The sequence below is a fragment of the Pelodiscus sinensis genome, chromosome 4 (genome assembly GCF_049634645.1).
Source record: "Pelodiscus sinensis isolate JC-2024 chromosome 4, ASM4963464v1, whole genome shotgun sequence".
Taxonomy (NCBI): domain Eukaryota; kingdom Metazoa; phylum Chordata; order Testudines; family Trionychidae; genus Pelodiscus; species Pelodiscus sinensis.
Window position 1 is genome coordinate 9,621,027 of NC_134714.1, and position 17,592 is coordinate 9,638,618.

The window sequence follows — 17,592 nt, forward strand, 5'->3', positions numbered from 1 at the left end:
CTACAGCTGACACCTAGGAAAATTGTGTTTCCATGCGGTGTCTCTGACATGGATTATTTTAAGCCCATGTCTACACTACTACAGAAAGTTGACCTAAGGTGGTATTCATGTTGCTGGAGTCAACGTACCTTAGGTCAAGTTACTGTGGAGTCTACACCATGGGAGGTTGATTGGAGAAACTCTCCTGTCTACTTATCTAACTTTTCTTGTGGGGGCTAGAGTTCAGGGGTCAACTGGAGAGTGATCTGTGGTTGATTTGGTGGGTCTTCACTAGACCCGCTAAATTGACTGGCAGTGGGTTGATCTCAGGGTGTCTGTCTCTACCGTAGTGAAGAACTACTCTGCATTTGATGGGTTAAGTTGGAAACTACTCCTGTGCTTACTTAGATAAAAGCTTCTATTCAGTTTTCCCAATGCTTTGTTTAATTAAAACCTCGGTGTTTTGCTGCAGATGTGCAGAATAAGCTTGGGGCCAAAGAGAGTGAAATCCAGAGCCTGCACAGCAAACTGACAGATACAATAGTGTCTAAACAACAACTGGAGCAAAGGATGTTGCAGTTAATGGAGGCTGAACAAAAGAGGGTGACTGCCGAGGATTCTGCGCAATTGCAGGTGCAGGTACGGCTTTAATGTCTCCACACCACAAAGCTTGAATGAATTTTTGTTTTAATAGATCTGAATGCAAGAATGAATAGATCTGAATGCAAGAATGAATACACTTGGTTCCAATGATCAGCTGACATCCTGTAAGATGCTCTGTTGCATCCGCATTGGACTCAAGCAAGCAGGCTTATGCTGCAAGGGTGTATGGAGTGGGAGGGCGTGGAATGTTCTTTTGTGGCACATACCGTGTTGTTTTCCTTGCTATTCTTGACTTGACTTCCGATAAGATAATTGTAATTAAAAAAAAAAAAAGTGTTATCCACACCATGTGGTGCAAGTGTAAATCCCTAATATGCAGCTTTAATAAGAGCTAGAAAACCTCTTGCCTATTTACAGTTGCTTTTCCTTTTGTGTTCTCGCACCATAAGGAGCTGATGGAGCAGGAAGTGGCTTTGAAAGCTCAGCTGCAGAAGTTTCATTCACAAATGGCAGCCCAGGTACAACGTGTCCAAAGACTCTCTACCTTTGGTCTTGCACTCTTAACTGGCTGATGCTTTTTCAAAAGCTGGTTGCAGCATTGACAGCTGGACATGCAATGTTGCATGTAGAAAGGTGCCATGTCTCTTTGGGCAGTAGAGCATGATGAAATATACTATACATTGTGTAATTCACATGAAAATCATGTCCACAACGTTAAGTTGGATGGTATAATTTCTTCAATCCAATGGCTTTTTCAATAGAGGCAAAAGATGACTCACGATAACGTTTAGTTTTTCATGTTTAAACGCACTTGCTCTGCTTTCACAGCTTTTTTTTTTTTTTTTTTTTTTGCACAGTGTAGCTAAACACCGTGTGTCAGATTTCAGAGCTTCATTGGAGACTCCAGTCACATCCAGAAACTTCCTGGCTTCTGGGTTGCACTGACTAACAAGCTGACTCTACACAACCAGCTGTAGAAATCCGCTTTCTTAGAAAAGCCCACTTGAACTTTGTGTGCTTTAATGCAGGCACAAATGGAACAAGTGTAGAGATTCCGAGATCCCTGCCCGTGAATCCTGCATGGACACATTTGCTATCCCATCATAAAATCTAAAACCAGCAGAGACCAGAGGGAGCATCTAGCCTCACTTCCTGGATAACACGGGCCATAGGGTTTCTTGGAAATAACTGCCTTTTGAACTAGAACCTCTTTTAGAAAAATATCCAATATTGACTTAAAAATTCTCCACAACCCTTGGTAGGGTGCTCCAATGGTTAATTACCTTCCCTGTCAACGACAAATTGTAAACAACAAATTGTTCTTTCATGAATTCCGGAGTGGTGGGGAGGTGACGGATTTGCCTTGTGATTTTGAGGGAGAGCAGGGTCTCCCTCAGTGTGGACTAAGTGGGGACTTGTGTAAACATCTGGAATGGCTTGTGCTGAGGTTGCTTGGGAGATAACCGGAGAGCTGTTGGCTCGCTTTGATTGCAGTCTCCCTCCTAATGTTCTCTGCCAGTTACTATGAGGGGGGGAAACCACGGCTGGTGTGTTGAGGGCAGATGGCAGTATTTCTCCGCGTGTGAGGATTTTGTATGGGGGGGAGCCCACTGGAAGAGAAGACTCTCTGCAGCAGGGTTTCCCAATTCTATTTGGCCACGGAGCCCTTTTAAACTCGAAAGAATTTCGCGGAACCCCTAAGAACAGTCTCCCATATGGAGCAGGGTGTCGGAGCAAGCTGGGAGTGTGGGGTCTTGGTGGGAGGAGGTGAGTGAGTGAGGGATTTGAGTATGGGGTCTAGGCACAAGGGGGGTTGCTTGCCTGGCTTGGCACTCCAAGCAGTAGGCTCTTGTTCCCCCAGCAGGGGGGCAGGAGACAGAGATCAGTCTCCCTCCCCCCCCCCCCCCCCGCACCACCCCCCCCCATGCCGTGGGGATCTCAGTGCAGCTGCAGCGCCAGGTCAGGCTTCCTGCTGGTGGGGTGTGGGAGGGTGTGTGTGTGTGTGTGTGTGTGTGTGTGTGTGTGTGTGTGTAAACCTTGACTTTCCCTGCCACACCAGACTCTGCTGCTTCCCCAGCAGGGTGGCTAGGGGTGTAGGGGGAGAGAGCAGCAGTGCACGGGGGGATGGGGTGGTGCAGCCCCAGTGGGAGGGGGAGACAGAGCCCAAGTGTGCCCTGAGGTGGGAGGGGGGGGGGGCGGGCAGAGCCTCAGCCGAGTTTTGCGCTGCCCCTAACGGGGCGCAGACGGCAGTTTAAAAATGCCGAGGTCCGGGAGCGGTTACTTGGCACCTCGGACCCAGCCACCCCTCCCGTCCCGGCAGCAGTGACTGCTGTAACAAGCCGCCACTTGCACACGAGGAGGAGGGAGGCTGCGTGGCACCAGAGGCCCCATGGGACGGGCATTCCTGTGGGGCGAGGAAGGGGTTTTGCGGTGGTGGGGCAGCTGCAGTGGGTAGTGGAGCGGCCAGAGAGGCACACCCCCAGAAGCCTGTCCCTGCTGCCACAGCTCCAATGGGAGCTGCCTACGGGCTGTGCAGGGGGCATGGGAGTAGAATTTTCTCCTGGAACCCTGGGTTTCACTTTGCAGTACCCCAGGGTTCCCCAGAACCCCATTTGGGAAACACTGCTCTACAGTATTGAGGTACAACACTGTACGAGAACTCTCACGGTTACAGGTCCATATTGCCTGCCAATTGGCGCTCAGACCAGTGTGGGCGGTCACTTTGAAACGGTATAAACTCATGTTGCTGTTCTTTGGCCAGGAAACATTGGATATTGGCCTGTGCCCGTTTCATACATAGACTCATAGACTTTAAGGTCAGAAGGGACCATTATGATCATCTAGTCCGACCCCCTGCACAGTGCAGGCCACAGAATCTCACCCACCCCCTCCTAGAATACTCCTCTCACCTATATCTCAGATATTGAAGCCTTCAAATACTTTGAAGACCCCAAGATGCAGAGACTCCTCCGGCTGTGATCTGTGCCCCATGCTACAGAGGAAGGCGAAAAACCTCCAGGGCCTCTGCCAATCTACCCTGGAGGAAAATTCCTTCCCGACCCCAAATATGGCGATCAGCTAAACCCTGAGCATGTGGGCAAGACTCACCAGCCAGACACCCAGAATGTCCAGCCAATGTTATTTTTGTCTCCGCTTAGAAAAGGACTTTTTAGTCATTGCTTTACACTCTATTTTTTGTTCTTTGCAGAGCTCTGCTTCCGTCCTGGCAGAAGAACTGCAGAAAGTGTAAGCATCCCTTCTCCTGTATGTTTATGGAGGTGTTGCCAGCTCCATATGCAGAAACTCTGAATTCACGCTTGGCACCTACGAGAGGGATTTGTGAAGGAAATGCTGTCACTCCAGCTTTTTACTTTCCCTCTTGGAAGCTGTGAAATTTCTTCCCGTGAATTTCCTCTCCTTGCTCCGGACTTGGAGAACATAGTGTGTGGCTGTGTGCGCCGGGCAGGAGTGAGTGCTGCCCCTCCTGAAGTGTATGGCCCAGTGTTTTGTGCAGGGCCATGAGAATGCTAGGACAGCCTCAGAAGCAGAGCTCCTGGAGGTGTCCTACTGCGGGGGGCAGGGTGCTGTGATGCTCCAGGCTTCCTGCATGTCTTGTAAACTATTGGCAAGCAGTAAAACAAAGACAAAAATCTCTTCATATCCAAAACACTCTGCCAACAGGAATAATTCTAGCAGGCTTGATTTTGGGGGCCAGCATATTCTTTAAGTGTAGCTTAACACTGTACGTGCATTTCTGTCTGAAAGGTCTTGTTGCAAATGACTCGCCATCTCTTCTTTGTACAGAATTGCAGAAAAGGACAAACAGATAAAGCAGGTGGAGGACTCGTTAGTCAATGAACATGCCAGTCTAACCAGCAAGGAGGAGGAGCTCAAGGTATAGGAAAACCCCATGGTGAAGGAAACTGAATGACTAATGAGCAAGCTCACTACAGAAGCTTTGTGAACTGAAAGCCACAAAACCAGCATCTTGCATCCCCCTCCCCCCATTGCCTTCATTGATGTTCCTGTGGGCATAGGAGTCTGCTTGCATAGATCTTTCCCTGGGACTGGGTTTTGGATGGGCTAGAGTTTAGCTTATTGCCCTTCTCCTAGGCCTTGTCTACACCACAGTGGAAGGTCGAAGTAAGATGCGTGACTCCAGCTATATTAATTGTGCAGCTGGAGTTGATGGATCTTGCATCGCGTTTCTGCACTGTCCACGCAGCGGGAGGCCAATGGGAGCTAATGTTTCCGTTGGCTTCCCTTGTTCTTCATGAGGAGCAGGAGTAAGGGGACACCCCTAGGGTGTGATATAGCATGAAGATTGACCGTGGCAGCGTTGCTCTTCTTCATAGTGTAGATGTGCCCCATGTGTCTAAAAGTAACTCCCATGGGGACCCGGAATTTAGTCATTGAGGATGCTCAGTAAAGACTGAGCAAGTTCAACCTCTGCACGATCAAGTCCAGAAAGAACAAAAGGAATGAACTTGTCTTAAGTATTAACTTCATAAAATCTTGTGATAAAGGAACATAATAACTGTAGTTTAATTTGTACAACATAAATACTTCTTAACCCCCTTGGATTATCTTCACAGTTGCACATAAATGCAAATAAAAACAAATTAAATGTAAACAGATCCAGCCCCACAGAATACCGTGAAAAGAAACTCAGAGCTCCCAAAAGTTTAGGCTGAGTCTAATGTAGGGTCTTTGGCCTCTGAAGTCTATACAGCTTGCTGAATCAAAAGCTCTGCAACATCTTTTCTCCACTTGGTTGTAGAAACCTCCAAGTTTCAGACTCTTCTTCTGAAATCGCTAATCAGCTAACGAAGTACCAACCAGCCACTCAGTTTAAGGAAATACTTTAAACTAAAAAAAGCGCCCTATTGCAAAATGCTTGAGGTGTTGGGGAAACAGCCTGCTTCCTGCTCCTATAGCCCAGCGTCTCCCACTTAGTACGTGGCCTCTTGCAAAGCACTTACCCTGGCTACTTGTTCTCGTGGAGTCTGACCCCACCAACAGGGAACCTGTGGGAGCATCCCCAAAACTACCACACCCACATCCAGAACTTCTGGATGCAGTGTGTTAATTATGCATCTGCCTTGCAATAGTGACCCAACTCCAACCCAGTCTTAGCCTATCCCAGGAGATCTCATCAGCCCCCATCTCCCTGCTAGGCATGTGGGTTACACAAGCTGATGAATTTCAAGGAAGTAGGGTTGCCAGGTGTCTGGCTTTTGACTGGAAAGTCAGTTCAAAGAGGGAGTGTCTGGCTACGGTGGCCTGGAGAGAAAGGGGCACCCTGCAGCTCAGGCTGTAGGGTGTCACAGTGAGCAGGGTGAGGGGCTCTCAGTGGGAATGGAGCTCTGGGAGGAAAGGAATGTGAGCTCCCTGCCCAAGTCGGCACTTCCCCCAGTCACGTTCTCAGGTAGCTCCAGGGCAGGAAGGGCTTGAGTGAGCTGCTGGGCAGGCTGCTCGGGGAGTTGGGAGGCTGCGTCCATGCTGCCTGATGGCTGCCATGCAGCTGCAGCGCTTTTCTGACCTGCCTTGCCGAGGGTTGCCAGGTGTCTGGTATTCTACCGGACAGGCCCTCTGTCCTGTTAAAAAATTAGAAAATACCAGACGTGCAATGTCTAGTATTTGCTGGTTTTCCAGTGTGGCGCCTGACGGAAGCCTGGTGGGGGGAGTGGCTGGGCGGTGGGGCGTGATTGGTGCTGGGAGCCTCTGGTTGCGTGTGAGGAGGAGGGGAAACTCTGTCCCTGCTCCTGAGCGCTGGCCAAGCGCGTGGTGGAGCCGCAGCCGGACTCGCTTCGCTGGGATTGTGTGCGGTACGGGCAGCGCCCTGGAATCTGCACGTGCCTGGGCCAGTCCCACTCCCCACTAGCCGATTCGCTTCTCTCCTCCCCCCGGCCAGTCCAACTGCCTCCAACCCTCCCCTCCCCGCTGGCCACCCCTCCCCTGACCTCCCCTCCTCCCCCCTTCCTCCTGGCCAGCCCCACTCCCCTCCCAGCCAGTCCCTTTTTCTCCCACCCTCTCCCGATCAAGTGTGTCTGGTATTTTTTTTTTTTTAAAGACTACTTGGTAACCCTAGCCCTCCCTGGTGGTCCACTGGCACTGGGGTTTGTGGGTCCTTTGGAGCACCTCAGGCTGGAGCTGAGTGGCAGAGACCAGTGAGCGATGGGGGAGGGGAGGGAGCAGAATGTGTGGGGTGGAGCCTCGGCAGGAAATGAGGTGGAGTCTCAGGAGATCCCGTTTTCAGACGTTAGAACGTTGGCTGCCCTACAAGGAAGTTGGGGGTTATCTTCGTGTTAATGTGAGGCTCTTAGCAAAAAGTTGAATGTCATATTTACACTGGAGAATATGGAAAGATTGAAATAATGTCTTAAAAAATGAAATTAATTTTTCTTTTTCTCTGTAGCTTGTACAGAATGTGAATTTTTCCCTAAAAGCAGAGATGCAAAAGTTACAGGCTCTGACAAATGAACAGGTAAAAATAATCATTTTGTTAATTCATTAAGTGCCAGATTCTGCCACGTACATACCAGATCGGTACCTTTCTCTGGGTATGTCTACACTACCACCCTAGTTCGAACTAGGGTGGTTAATGTAGTCATTCGAAGTTGCAAATGAAGCCCGGGATTTAAATATCCCGGGCTTCATTTGCATCATGCCAGGCGCCGCCATTTTTAAATCCCCGTTAGTGCAAACTCTGTGCCCACGGCTACACGAGGCACGGAGTAGGTAGTTCGAATTAGGCTTTCTAATTCGAACTATCGTTACACACAAGGAGTAACGGTAGTTCGAATTAGCCTAATTCGAACTACCTACTCCGTGCCACGTGTAGCCGCGGGCATGGAGTTCGCACTAACGGGGATTTAAAAATGGCGGCGCCCAGCAAGATGCAAATGAAGCCCGGGATATTTAAATCCCGGGCTTCATTTGCAACTTCGAATGACTACATTAACCACCCTAGTTCGAACTAGGGTGGTGGTGTAGACATACCCTTTGAGAGTACCCCCACCAATACCAATGAAATGCTTCTTGAGGGAGAGTAAAAATATGAGGGCTACAGATTTGGGCTAATTAGAGATAAAATTTGAAATTGAACCACTAAGGGATTTTTTTAAAAGTCTGGTTATTTAACATCCCAATTAGTGGAGTAAACCGTTTTAATTTATTTTTCATATGGATTCATTTAAATTTTCAAACCTATTCCTCCAGGACTCCATGTTCACAATTGTGAATTCAGATACTATGATTGCATGTTCATTCTTGACAACTATATAAAATAATCAGATATGCTCAGTCTTTCCTGGGGCAATGCTAAAATTCTGGCCCTTGGCATTTCAGTCCAGTGGCCAAGTGTTTAAAATAGTTGAAAGCCCTTTTTCCTCATCAGAAGAATGCTAGATATCTGAGAGCACTGATGCAGAGTGCCAATTGTTAACCATATAATGTGAAGATGCAAGTTTGCAGCCTTTAAAAATGAATGAAGAGAATGTTATTCCTTCAATTATGCTGGACACTAATAAAGTGAAAGAACCAGCAAAACTGACATGATTCCAGCTTGAAATATTGGGGAATCTGAGGCTGATTGAGTCTTATGATGTAATATGTTAAGACTGTGCTAATCCTCTTTCTATCTAGGCTGCTGCTGCACATGAACTGGAGAGGATGCAGAAAAGGTAGATTAAATAAAATAAATCCAACCAGCATTTGGTAAACAATTTTTGTAGGTCTTTGTTTATACCTTTGTTCATTGAATTGATGCTTTTTGTAAGAAAGGGGAAGCATTTTAACTGTGTTATTTACTGTCTCAGTGTTCATATGAAAGATGACAAAATAAGAGCACTTGAAGAGAAGCTACGAGAACAGCTTGCCCAGATTTCAAACACAAGGGAAGATTTTAAGGTACTGTACTCTTATGTGGTTAGCTGATTTGTAACATTTCCTAAATATCTGAAAGATTCTGACCAGTGTAAACAACTACTCTGATTTGTGGAGCGGGACTATGTATTTTCAACAGTTAAGATTGTAAAGAGAAATATGCGGGGGAGGTCTAGGTTGGATATTAGGAAAAACTATCCCACTAAGAGGGTGGTGAAGCACTGGAATGGGTTACCTTGGGAAGTGGTGGAATCTCCATCCCTAGACATTTTTAAGTCTCAGCTTGACAAAGCCCTGGCTGGGTTGATTTAGTTGGGATTGGCCGTGCTTTGGGCAGGGGGCTGGATTTGATGACCTACTGAGGTCTCTTCCAGCCCTAGAATTCTATGTGATATTGTTGGCATCCTTTCTGGAGGTTGCTGTAGTATCAGCAAGCTACACAACTGAGTATATCCATGTTAAAATCCATTTAAATGTACTAGTTGCAGCTGTGAAGATTAATGCCTCTAAATAGTTAACACAGCTTCTGAAAAAGGGCAGCATGTTCAGAAATAATCATTACAGGCTTTTTTGAATTTGTACTTGAAACGTATCTCTCTCCCCCCCCCCCCCCCGTTCGTGTGTACGTGGCTTGGATTGCTGTGGTGGTGTTGATTCGATTACAACTTTTTCTTAAAATCTAAATACAGGTTAAAAGATCTGATTTTTGGTTTTCACTTAGAACTTCTCATCTGTTATATTGTGGGTAGGCCATTGATTAACAGGTATAGCTCTGCCAACTTTGAATTTCTTTATGCAGAGCATTTCTGTATGCACAGCAGCGAACTGTTTACAAAGCAAATAATGAAACCTGTCCAATGAATGTAGACCCAATATAAAGCAAGGCCTGCTTGCCATGCAGAGCTTGGATTTTTGCTTTCTAATGGTATTTCCTTCAGCACAAATGGGATAGCAATTCTGTGTCTCTTCCCAAAGAAGACTGGCTCTACTGCGAGTTGAGACAACCTTAAGGTTGGCTTAAGATACACAATTCCAGCTACATAAAATACATAGCTGGAGTCAGCTTACCTTAAATTGAGCTTGGTGCCGTCTTCACAGAGGGAGGGAGTCCAATGGGAGCAAACACTCCTTTCAGCTTCCCTTACTCCTTGCGGGGAGTAGGAGTGTACCGGTGCCAACTGAGGCAGCCCTCAGTGTTTAGTTGAGCGGGTCTTGACTAGACCTGCTAAATCAAACACCAGAAGATCAATCTCTGGCTGAGCAAATGAAGACATGGCCCTAGTGTAACCCATAAAGCAAGAGTATTCAGTGGGCAGACCACAATCCAAATGAGAACTGCCAGATACCTTTCAACAGACCACAAAATGTTTTTATTTACTTATCATTACAGTTTTTTTTCCCCTCTGGAATTTAGACCTTGACTATTCCTTGATGAAGAAATTTTGCCCCTTGATACAAAATAGACTACTCCTGCCATAAAAGCTGTAGCAATGCCGGGAGTGGTAGCCCTTTTGTGTCAGAAAGGAAAGACAAAAATGGGATGAGTAACCTCTCAATCATAACTATTTGTGTGAATCTCTGATCTTTAGATTATAAATGATTTAAAACACGTTTAATTTTTTTGAAAGTCTTTTGGAATCCAGTTGAAGTGCGTGACGTCTCCAGCTTTTTTTCACCACGTACGATTCGGTGAAATAAACACAAATTTTGTGAAATGTCTCTGTTTTGCCCCCCCCCCCAAAAAAACCCCAAAACACCTAGCTCCAATCACAGCCTTTGTTGTCTATCTTCGTTATACTATTTTCCTGTCTAAATTGCTTTGTAAAGCTTTGGGGTAGAAACCATGTGTTTTGTATTAAGTGCTTAGCATGCTTTTAAGGATTCTGAAAATCATTGGTAAAAGCAATGGAAGCCAGGATCTAAAAATCTGTGCTGATAGAGCTAAATGTAGATTAAAAAAGACTGCATGATGAGTAACTGTATTTCCTGCCTTCTCTGACACATGTAGACAAATAGCTGTAAAATGGACTTAAGTGCATAGAAACTGATCAGTAAGGGTCCAGCTACAGTGTTGATGCTTTCAGAACAGAAGATAAGCATGCATTGAACCCATGGATCCTAAATTCATTGTTATCTCCAGAGTGTGTAAAGAAACATCTTTGCTGTTCTGCTCTTCAGTGTCAGATGAAGGTGTGCATCCCAAACAGTACTAAGGGTCTGTCTAAACCGCACCCTTCTGTCGGATTAAGCTATGCAAATTTACACAGTGCCAGATTTCAGAATGAGGCGCTACTCCAACAAATCCCCTAGCCCTTGTGGAACGAGGTTACAGAGATGCTGGAATAGCATGCCTGCTATTTTGGGAAATAGCAGGCACTTTTAAAGACGCGGCATTGCTATTTCGGGATACTTCCAGTATCCCCAAAGAGCCATGCAGTCTAGACGTACCCTGCGTTGGTGCCTGTTTCCTGGAGAGGTGAAAACTCTCTGCAATTATTTGTGTAACTGGTGAGGAGAAAAATGTGTTCATTAGAAGACAGTGTTGTTCCAAAAATAGCAATCTAGAGTGGCACTCTGTTTAATTATCTTGGTTTGCCAGTGAAGATGGGGTTCTGTTTCTCCTGCACTCTATAGAAAAACTGCTTTGTCACCATGAGTGATTCTCAAAGGCAGAAGAAGGACCCACAGAAGGATTACTTGCCGTCTTGTAGGCATCCAATTCTACATCTGGAGAGTGCAGTACCCCGCAAACATGTTTTTTGCTGTGTTCGTACACGTTCTTGGGTATCCTGGCAAGTGATATTTGAACCTATGCTGCACACAGTGAGCATTTTGTAAAATCCAGTCCTCAAGCACTAGCTTGACATAGTTAAGTGGTTTACTGAAGGAGGATAGACTAGATTTCTCTGTCATATACTGGATACAGTCTGATCCCCTGCCTGGGGATGAGGACTCTTTCTCTTGACTTTCTGGGGCCAAAAGTCTAAGAAAAAGGGAAAAGCAACTCTCTGTGCAGCCTTGTGACTGTGCTGCTGAATTTCTGTGGAAGAAGCCGCTGTCTTTGCTTGCGATTTGTTACATGGTTGATGATAGAAAACAAAGTAACTTGGAGATGTAGCTCTGAACTGATGGCTTGCTGTCACTTTCCAGAATCTTAAGGAGCAAAACGAAGCTTTGCAGTTGGAAGTTCAAAAGCTGCAAGCTCGCTTGTCTGACCAGGTACAGTCGATATTTACAGATGTCTTATTAAATAGCCGGGGTTGCTGGGTTTGGTTTCAAAGAGACCTACTTTTGAACCAGGGTCCCTAGGCGAGCTAGTTGAAAACTCAACTGCTTTTCCTATTGCTTTTGGATCTCTGGCTTCACTCTCGCAAGATGGAAGGTCCCTTGTGACCCTAACCTGATGGATGCGCAGCAGCTTGGAGTTAAGTTGCTGGATATAAAGACTCCAACAGAGATCCTCAGGAAGCCAATATTGAGTCAAAAGCCTGGGAACAGGTTGCCCAAGCAGTTGACAAGCCAATCTCATTGGTTAACTATAACTTGGTAAACTGTGCTATACCTTTTCCCCCACTAGGATGTGTCAAAACATAGGAGACCACTCTTTCTCCTTGTACGTGCCACCTGCCCAAACAGCCCCTGGGCCACTTAGAGATCACACCTCTAGGTTCAGAATCCCTGGGAGTGTTGTTTTTTCCCTGTGAACAGGCTTCTCCTTCCCCTGTGGCACTGATGATCTCTCAGACAGTTGACTATAATAATAGCTCAGCTGGCTGGGGCTTATTGCAGTAGATAGCATGGAAGGAGTCCCATTTCATTATGATGGATGAGGCTTATTCCCCTGATTGAGCTAATCCGTGAGATGACAGACCAGTGCCCCATGACGGGAGCTGGTATGGGGCACTTTAAAGGGACAGCTCTTGGTCATGCCACAGGGCGAGCCCTGGCTGTGCTAATGGGGTAGGGGATTTCTTGGTCTCTGTCTGTCCTGGGTCACTGTAAGTGGCTGTGATGCAAGGCTGAGTGTGGAGATGGAGCCAGTGGTGTGGCTTTCCCCATTTGCATCCCATGGCAGGATGTTACCATGAGCCTGAGCCATTTAGCCCAAGGTTTCAGTGTATTCTCTCACACAAGGGAGTGGGAGGTGCAAGAAACCTTGCCGCTGACATTTAGCTCTGGGTGTATGTTGTAAGGGCTTCTGCATTAGCTCCCCTTCATCTCATCTGATGAAGTTGGTGTTACCCATGAAAGCTCATACGAGATATATTTTTGTTAGTCTCTAAGGTGCCACAGGACTACTCCACTGTTTTTGGTGCTCTTGATTTCGCTGCAGATGTAAATAGCGCCAGTAATTCTGTGCGTTCATGCAGGTTGTCTGCTAACGCTGGTCCCTCAGCCTGAGGATTGGTCTCGTCTCCACTCCACACTGACGCTTTTACCACAATGTGTCCCCCTCACCTTCCTGTTTCCAAATGGAATTGGCCCATAGCTTTCCCTTTAAAGGGCGTGTCTACGAGAGGCCTCTTGTTCTGTGGCAGTGGCCTGTCCTCTGCAGAAGGGGCTTGCGACAGAACAAGAGGCAACGGTGTCATATATTCCTTAGCCAACCAAAACGCGAGGCTCCTACCTCTGGAACGGCTCCATTGTTCTACGGTGTGACAGTTAGAGGTGCCCAACTGGCACCTCGCAGCCCCACCTCCTTTGTGGGTGTCATGAGAGAGGCTGCTGCCAGCATGCACTGCTGTTGGGCCTGGCCTAGGTGTAAAAGCCAGAGCCTGGTGCGTGATGCCCCATAGTTTTGGAAAATGTGGAAACTCTAACCTTGGTTGCATTAGTAGGTGTTCTTGTCTGTCTGTGGGGAGCTGTGAGCTGGGGGCTCTCAACTCCTGCCAACGTTGTCTGAGTGAGGGGGCAGTTGGCACATCATGAGGGCAAGCCGGATCTTCAAAACGTCTTGCAGTTTGTGAACTAGTATGAAGCGTATAAAAGTTGGCCTGACCTAGTTCCCTTGTTCTAAATGGCTTCAAATTCCTCTTTCCAGCAGCACATCGTGAGGGCTGCACATTATGAAAACTCTACCCCCTGGACTGGTTTAATTCCAAAACTGACCAGTCCTTTCTTTTACTATAATCTTAAACCAGCATTTATCCAATTGGTGATCGACTTTTCCTACTTCAATTTGTAGGCTAACAAAGAACTGCTGGAGCAAATGGAAAGGAGGTAAGGGGTATTTAGTTCTCATCAAGGAAGCTAAAATACCAACTCGATCCTATGGTAGCAAGGGTACTGATTTTTTTCCCCCTGAAAATCTCTTGTACGGACAGCTGTTTCTCCCTGGAGTATCTTGTAACATGTTTGTTTAATTTCTCAGTATTACCGAAAAGGATGAGAAAATAAAGACGATTGAAGAACTATTGGAAGCTGGGCTCATAGAAGTGGCTAATAAGGAGGAAGAATTGAAGGTAAAAATCTCTCCCACTATTATTATCAGTGGTAAAGGAGAGACTGTGGTCTGATGTTATGTGCAAGTTTTTATCTTTGGGTCCCCATGTTAGTGTTCCAGAACATTTCCTTTGAGCAGGAAGTGGGACCTCCTTGAGGCCAATGTGTTCACATCCTGCTGTTTGGTGTTTTTTGTGTGTGTGTTGTTTTTTTGTTTTTTTGTTTTTTTTTGGTGCACTAGCTAGAACAGTATATTCTTACCCTAGGGGGCTTTGGTTATGTCCTGGTTGGCAAGAAATAGAACAAGTACGATCATGGATGTATGTATCCAGAGTAGCTAGTGACATCTAGAAAGTTATTTAAATTCTTGAGATTATTACTTTGCTTTCTCTAATTTTTCTATTCTAATGGCTATTGGACGGTGTCAATTGTAAACCAATCATACTTGCTTTTACTATCTACCTAGAAGTGTTTGTAACTACATCAAAATAGAAGAACAAGTTTGCATGGTAGGAAGCCCAGACAGCCACAGTAGCAAAAAACACGACCTGCTTCCCTCTGCAGCTGGCTAGAGGCCTGCCCCTTTCCGATAAAACATCCATCTGCGCATAGAGATCTGTGCACTTGCAAGTGGCATGCTCCGTGATTGAAATGTGGCTCTCTAGGAATGAAGCCATTTTCTGTGAAAAAGCTACCGTCTGCACTAAAAGCAACAGCCTGGTGGTTAAGCAACCAATGTTGTCCTGGGTACATCACCCTGGTGCTTTTTAGTGCGCTAGCTTGCTGTGAAGGAGTGTCCCGATCAAGGTGTGAAGACCTGGCATTCACAGTCCTCCTATGGAGTGGTTTGGCTTACAGATGTAAGTGACTAGTTGACTACCCGATAAGCATTTGTTTATCAGAGAGAGGCAGCAAGAGGGGGAGCAGGAGCTGCTGCTGAGGGGAGCTGGCTTAAAAGCTGGTTTCCCCACAAGCATCATCTACGTGGGGTGCTGGGGAGGCAGAGGGCAGCGGGGAAACAGCATGAGCAGGGATTGAAACAATCCCTATCTGACTGCTTCTCCTCTCCCTTTGAAATGTATAAGAGCTGCTGGAGGATCTTGTACATTTCAAAGTGAGAGATGCATTGAGCCCTGTACGCGTGGGGTCCTGTACCTCTTGTACATGTCAGAGGGAGAGATGCAGCAGGATAGTGAGTGCCACCCCCCTTATAGACTAATCGAGTAGTTGATGGAAATTCCATCGACTACTCGATTATCCGATGAATTGAAATTTAACATCCGTAGCTTGGCTCTAGTTGCCTGAGAGCTCCATGACTGCTCCACTGCACCTGAACAATTAAAATATGTCTCAGTAGGGAGAAATGTACGCTTGGAGAAGGGAAGACTTTCACAGAGGTCATGGAACTTCGTAGCAGATGAAATTGCAGTGACTACAGGTTGAACCTCTCTAGTCTGCACTCTTTGGGTTCGGCACCATCCATGGATTGGCATGATTTTTAGTTAGCCAGATGGGCACTTATCATGGGTGAGGCCAATTTTCCTGCGTTCCCAAAAGTTTGTTTAGTGACCAGTCCTGGCTCTGTGTTCTGTGCTGTTGTTTAGCTCTAATTTACCCCTAAATGTCTTCTAAGAGTCTAGTAAGCAATGGAAGTGGTGTTAATGCTGCTAAATAATATTGACTTCCTGTGTTCGGCAAATTCTCTGGTTTGGCACCAGTCAGGTCTCAAGGGTACCGGACTAGAGAGCTTCAACCTGTACTAAATTCACGGCAAAACTTTTTTTAACCTATTTTGCAAGAAGTATTTCCACACCCCTCTCACCCATGTACCCTCTTTCCCCCGCCATAATGATATTCTGGCCCTGTAACTGTACTTGCTGGGAAGAAGAAGAGTGACTGTTGCTGATATCTGGATGATGCTCAGATACAATAGTGCCAACATAAACTGCAAATGTAATTACTAGCTATGAAGTTTTTAAGTGGTCAGAAAGGTTCTTGGGTATTTGAAGAGGGTGTAAATTCCAAAATAGGCAAGACTTATTTCATAGTGATAAAAATAAAAAAATATTTTTTTAGGATAAAATGAGAAGACCTACTAGCCTTATTTGGCATGTTAAACTAAACTAGATAAAACATTTTAGACTGGCAGGCTATAGGCAGATTAGATTTAGATGCGTCTTTTTCATCTTTTATTTCTATCCTGCTTCAAGGAGAGTCAATTTAGTAAGACTTTAATCTTAAAGGAGAATGTTGCTTTTATTAGGCATCATCCAAAGAGCAGTGAACAATTAATTTTTTTTTTGTGGAAACTTGTATTTTTCACTCTTGCTATGTGTTTGTTTTTAAAAGGCACTGCGATCAGAAAACTCATCCTTGAATAAAGAAGTTCAAAACATGCAAATTCATCAATCAAAGCAGGTAGTTCTTTAAATCCTAAATTGCTATGCTGTACACACTAATTAAGAGAACACTAAGATTTTAAAAGTCAAGCCCTCAAAAGTTAGGAAATACCATTAAGATGGCCAGTGCAACTTTAATTTGGCCCTGTGTGTATATTATGAAGAAGAGCTCTGAGTAGCTTAAAAGCTTTTCTTTAACCAACAGAAGTTAGCTCAATAAGAGATTACTTCACCCACCTTGTATCTCCATGGCTTGAGACAGATTTTAGTTAGTCTTATACATTTTTTGATACCCGCATGGGTTGTCAGCAGAGTTGGAACCATTAGATTCACTGGCCAGACCAGATGTGCAGTTATTTGCTGACAGCAGTGGAATGGCAAGACTCAAATTTGGGTTCCATTCCAGCTTCTGAAGAGGAGTATACTCTGGTGGGCATAAATTCTTCCACCTCTTTCCCCTCTCCCCCCCCCAACTGGGACTTTTTCTGTCTTAGCCCTTCTGACCCATTCCTGATTTATCTGTTCCTGCTCCTCTCTCTTCCTTCTGGCCCCGTTCTCCTTAGCTAACCAGTATCAGTCTTCATTCTGCAGGCTTCTCCTCCTATTCTTTCTCTAGCAGGTTGTCGTCTCCCCTCTGAATGTCCCATCACAATCTCCTTGTCCCACCATTCCCAGTTCCATCCTGTGTATCGTCCCCATTCTCACTGACCTCCCATCTCTCTCCTCCACATTCTGGAATGGAACCCCCAGATTTCAGATCTCACTGTTCCTTTGCTAAAACAACGAGGAGTCCTGTGGCACCTTACACTAACAGATTTATTGGGGCAGAAGCTTTCGTGGGTAAAACCCACTTCATCAGATGAATTGGAGTGGAAGTTACAGAAGCAGGAGTATAAATAAGGAAGAAGCTGTTTGTGTTAATTAAGCTAATCAAGTCAGGTATATGCTGTGAATGACCAATTTGCATACTGACTTAATTAACACAAGCAACTTCTTCCTTCGATATACTCCAGCTTCTGTAACTTACACTCCAATGCATCTGATGAAGTGGGTTTTACCCATGAAAGCTTTTTCTACCCTAATAAATCTGTTAGTCTAAGATGCCACAGGATTTCTCATTGTTTTTGCAGATACAGACTAACACAGCTACCCCTTTGAGAGTATTCCTTTGAGAGTATTCCAGCATGCAGCTGTGGAACCCTTTGGCAGAGTTTCTCTAATCTTCTCTTCCCCCTGCCCCTCCCCCCCCGCCACCCTGATAGTGCTAGGCCACATACAGGGA

The 17,592-nt window shown here is 45.7% G+C and overlaps 1 protein-coding gene across 12 annotated transcripts in view; it reads left to right on the forward strand.

Moving 5' to 3' along the window:
• Nucleotides 1-17,592, forward strand: part of KTN1 (kinectin 1) — a 121,679-nt gene that overhangs the window by 65,119 nt on the left and 38,968 nt on the right. For all 12 annotated transcript variants that reach the window (XM_075926270.1, XM_075926271.1, XM_075926272.1 and 9 more), the window contains 11 exons: nt 452-618; nt 1,032-1,100; nt 3,791-3,828; nt 4,387-4,477; nt 7,001-7,069; nt 8,230-8,267; nt 8,403-8,493; nt 11,620-11,688; nt 13,655-13,689; nt 13,841-13,931; nt 16,261-16,329. In XM_075926270.1, the coding sequence (XP_075782385.1) occupies nt 452-618; nt 1,032-1,100; nt 3,791-3,828; nt 4,387-4,477; nt 7,001-7,069; nt 8,230-8,267; nt 8,403-8,493; nt 11,620-11,688; nt 13,655-13,689; nt 13,841-13,931; nt 16,261-16,329 (827 nt within the window). The remainder of the gene's footprint in view (nt 1-451; nt 619-1,031; nt 1,101-3,790; nt 3,829-4,386; nt 4,478-7,000; nt 7,070-8,229; nt 8,268-8,402; nt 8,494-11,619; nt 11,689-13,654; nt 13,690-13,840; nt 13,932-16,260; nt 16,330-17,592) is intronic.